The sequence below is a fragment of the Cystoisospora suis genome, assembly GCF_002600585.1.
Source record: "Cystoisospora suis strain Wien I chromosome Unknown contig_1450, whole genome shotgun sequence".
NCBI classification, from domain to species: Eukaryota; Apicomplexa; class Conoidasida; order Eucoccidiorida; family Sarcocystidae; genus Cystoisospora; species Cystoisospora suis.
The window spans coordinates 14,320-18,595 of NW_027154250.1; the positions used below are offsets into that span (position 1 = coordinate 14,320).

General features: G+C 48.1%; 1 protein-coding gene across 1 annotated transcript in view; it reads left to right on the forward strand.

The window, feature by feature from the left end:
- CSUI_003312 (uncharacterized protein) overlaps nucleotides 1-4,276 on the forward strand; it is a gene marked incomplete at its 3' end in the record, with an annotated part of 15,889 nt that overhangs the window by 11,327 nt on the left and 286 nt on the right. The window contains exon 4 of the mRNA XM_068063510.1: nucleotides 33-4,276. This exon is cut by the window's right edge and continues 286 nt beyond it. Within this exon, the coding sequence (XP_067924514.1) occupies nucleotides 33-4,276 (4,244 nt within the window). The remainder of the gene's footprint in view (nucleotides 1-32) is intronic.

A 4,276-nucleotide genomic window follows, 5' to 3' on the forward strand; every position in this document is an offset into this window, starting at 1 on the left:
TCTTTCTTTCTTCCTTGCTTTTCTCTGTTCAGGTGTATGGATGTACAATCTTAGCTCGACCAGATCCAACCGAGCTTGATATTTACATGGAGGCTCTCGCATCGAATGTGTCAATTGAGGAGCTTCGATTCAGAGCTGAGATTCTCATGACGACATCAAAAGAGTTCAAAGCTATGAAGAATCCACACACGATACAAAGCAGCAGCAGCAGCACGGGAAGTAGTCATAGTAGTGGCGGTACCCCCCCACCTACGAAAAGCATGATGAAGTTCGCCACGTCTCCTCTTCTGTCTCATCCCCCCTCATCTCCTCGTCTTTATTCTTCTTCTCCTGTCTCTCTCTCTTCTTCTTCTTCTTTAGATATGAAAGCGGAGATGATGATGACTGCTCGTAGTACACAGTCCCATAAGTCAACTACTGGAACTAGTATCCCTTCTTCTTCTTCTTCAATTTCTTCGTCGTCTTCTTCTCTTTCTTCCCTCTCCATTGGAAGTGGCTCGACACAACCCCATGACGAGCCGAAGGGAGTATCTGAGACATGTATTGTAGCTATATGTCCCTTGATTTCAGTTGAAGATCTTCAACATGATGAGACCCTTCATCTAGCTAAGTCGCTAGCTAAGGCTCTAAGAGCTGTCTACTATTGTAACCCAATGACCAGGCGCTGTGAATTTCATTTTCCTCATGGTGAAGAGACCCTCCTTGAATACACTCTATGTGCGAGGACCTTCTCAACGCCTATCCCAGGACAAGTGGCGACAATGCTGTGGCTAGCTGTTCCTATCTATGCCGAAGCACCATCATCATCCTCCTCCTCCTTGTCCTCGTCGTCCTCTTTTTCGTGTCTCTTATCTCCTTCGTCTTCTTCTTCACTAGATGAAGGAAACTCGGGTTCTCTTGAAAGAGAAGGAAGAGAGAAAGAAGAGGATCATAAGGATCGAGAACAAGCTAGGAGCGAAGATCAAGCTCATGAGAAACAAGAAGAAGAAGATAAAGAGAACTCCGGAATGAAGAAAGAGCCTTCTTCCCTTCAACGCCCTCATACACCTGAGAATCACACGAGACAGAAGACGTCTGATCCTTCTTCTCCTCCTCCTCCTCCTCCTCTCAAGACGGAGAAGATAGAGATACGGTTACTACCTGTCATTGTCCTTTCTGAAGGTGGAGGAACGGCAAGTCATGCGGGGCATCCTGTTCTTCTTCCTTCGTCTCCTTGTAGACTTCATCATAAGTTGAAGAGAGATCCTGATCGAGGTGGGGCCCTGAAATCATCCTCTCTCGTCGTCCAACGAGGAGGTACAAGGAGTGGAGCTCTTCATCCGACTATAAGCCGACGTTGTACATCTTTATCAAGTTTCGAAGCTCCGGAGAAAGATGAAGGAGGAGGGACAGGGGGAGGAGAAGATGGTCTTCTCATGTCTACTGATGTAGACACGTCTCGTTCGCTTTCATCGTCATCTTCATCGCTATCAACTCCTCATCCTCCCTCTTCAACGGGCTTTTCCTCTACTACTGCGACTACCACAACAGCTGCAAAGAAGACATTTATAGGAGGAAGCCGTTCTTCTCTCCCTGCTGGTTCGAGTGCTCTTTCCTCGGTCTCATCGGGAAAGAAATCTCATGTTCTTTCCGGTGAAGGGAGAGAGAAGTCGAAAGATGAAGACAGCAGAGAGAATAAGAAAGGCGAGATGGCTGTGCATGAAGCAAGAATAGCCAGTCAGGCATCTCGAAGTAGTGAAAAAGAAGAAGAAGACGGGAGGAGGGGAGGAGAGGGGAAGGCTACCTACAAGACACATGAAGAGGGGAAGATGGGTCGAAACGAAGGTTCTCTTCCCCCTAGCCAAGCACCTTCTTCTCAGAAGAAGACGACGCCTATACAGAAAGTTGTTGTCGCTCAGAGATCAAATGTCGTTGCCGCTAAGAAGCGAGCTCTTCCGGGAATCTCTTCTTCTTCTTCATATGGGTATAATAGATCAAGATCAACTAGAGCTCAGCCATCAACGTCTCTATCATCCGCATCCTCATTATCGAGGACCGCGGCAAAAAGACAGGAGAAGCAGTCTGTAACATCGGGAAGTCATGCGCCTCTTGTTTCTGTGGCGGGAGGTGAAGAAGATGAAGATGAAGAAGAAGTAGGAGAGGATGAGGAAGAGCATCCTATTCATCTCTCGTCCTCTTCGTCTTCCTCACAAGCGGCAGTGGGGGGTAGCGGCGATGCCGGACCTGCTCTGTCGAGCGCGATTCTTCAGCAAGAGACGGGAGCCCGTGCTGCGAGACAGGAAGCGAAAGATGAGAAGATTTCCACCCGGGGGCATGGATTAAGACGCGAAGAAGGTTATGAAGATGACGACGATAGTAAGAAAAGAAGAGAAAAGAAAGGAGAGAACCACCCCCTAGATGACAGGGGGGGAACGAGTAGCCAAATAGCCTCCGAATCAGCTTCGATTGCCTTCTCATCCACACATCATTCAGTTACGAATCAGATTTCAAGTTCTTCTTCTTTCTTTTCGACCTCCTCCTCCGCCTCTTCTTTGTCTACCAGTTGCGCAGTCATAGCAAGGTCTACTACAACTTCTCAAGCAATCTCTTCTTCTTCTTCCATGCTTGGAGGAGAAGGAGAAGAGAAGACTCCTTCCTCCTCTTCTTCTCTTCTTCCTTCTTCGAAAACGCCTCTCGGTACCTCAGGTACACCTCCAGGGGGCGCAACAGGAGTCGCAGCAGGAGAAGTAGAAATGACCTCTAAGAATATTACTCATTCGACAAGCCTATCGAGCTCTTCATCTTCTTCTATTACGACAGCAGTCACCGCGACGTCCACAAGCAGTCGACCTTCTCTAGCTCAGTCAGGTGCGACAACCCAGGGTCTTCATCATACACAGACTCCTCCTACTATTCCAGGTGTCCTTTCTTCTTCTTCTGTGAATGTGCGGGCTGTCAGTTGCTCTACTCGAGCAGCAGCGGCGAAATCGGCTATAGGTCGACCACCGACCACGGTGACCTCTATGGCGTCTATACCTCGCGTAGGTAGAGGGACGGGTGATGGGAGTGCTCTTTCAAGAAGATCTCTTTTTCTTCAAGAAAAGAAGAAAGGAAAAGAAGAAGGCGAAGAAACCAAAGATGATCAGGAGGATGAAGATAGTGACGGGGCTTTCCAGAAGAAAAGGCGTGAGGAAGCAGGCGAAGCTTCATCCATAGATCCAAAGAAAAAGAGACCGAGTGATGGTAGGAGTTCAGCAGATGAAAAGAAGAAAGGCTCCCCCTTGACTCTTCCTGGAGACAGAGAAAGAAAGAAAGGACAAGAGGGGGCTGAAGAAGGTGATCGTCCAACTGCAAGCAACACCGCCGTGATGACGAAGAAGAAAGGGGGGAAAATCCTCTCTTCTTCTTCTTCTGCTCTTCCTGTGCCAGTCGATCCATCTTCCGATAGTAGTGGAGGAACAAGTAATGAAAGTAGCGAGGATGATTCAAGTATTACAAGTGGCTCCTCGTCTGAAGAAGGGGATGATACTTCTTCTTCCTCTTCTTCCTCGTCAAGTGACGATGATGACGAAGCAGAAGAAGTTCAAGCACAAGAACGAGAAGGAGATGGAGAGAATCGTAAGAAACCGTCGAAAAAGATCACTCTGGCACAGAAGACATCTTCTTCTTCTTGTTCGATTCCTTTATCATCGGCGAGTGTCCATAAGACCCCTGCTGCTGAGATATCCCAACGAGGGAGTACAACGATTCGTGAAGCTGTAGCCACCAGTGCAACTTCTTCTTCTTCCTCATCGTCATCACCCAGAGGAGGAAAGAAGAAGAGAAGACTCGTACGTCATACAGAAGAAGATGAAGAACGGGAAGAAGAAAAGAAGAAAGATTCAAGCACAGGAAAAGGCGAAAAGGAAAAAGAAGAANNAAAGGAAAAAGAAGAAGAAGTGCATGAGTCCAAGAAGACCTCCTCATCTTCAGTGGCTCCTCCTCGTAAGAAGCACCTGCGTAGGAGAGGAAGTCTTGCCAGTCGAGACCCTCATCAAGAGATAGAAGCTATCCCCTCTTCTTTGAACGCGGGGGAAGAGACACCGTCTCTATCCATCTCGACCGGTGGAAGTTCAGGAGGCGTAGAAGGCGATGGAAGTAAGAAAGGCAAAGAAGGTGGGTCTGTTGACGAGAAGACTTCTTTATCTTCTTCGGCACCTACTCGAAGTGGGTTGGGAGCAGGAGGAGGGCATCCTGAAGACGAGAGGGGCAAGCAGAAGGACGACGATGGTGGCGAAGAGCAACAAGAAGAAGAAGA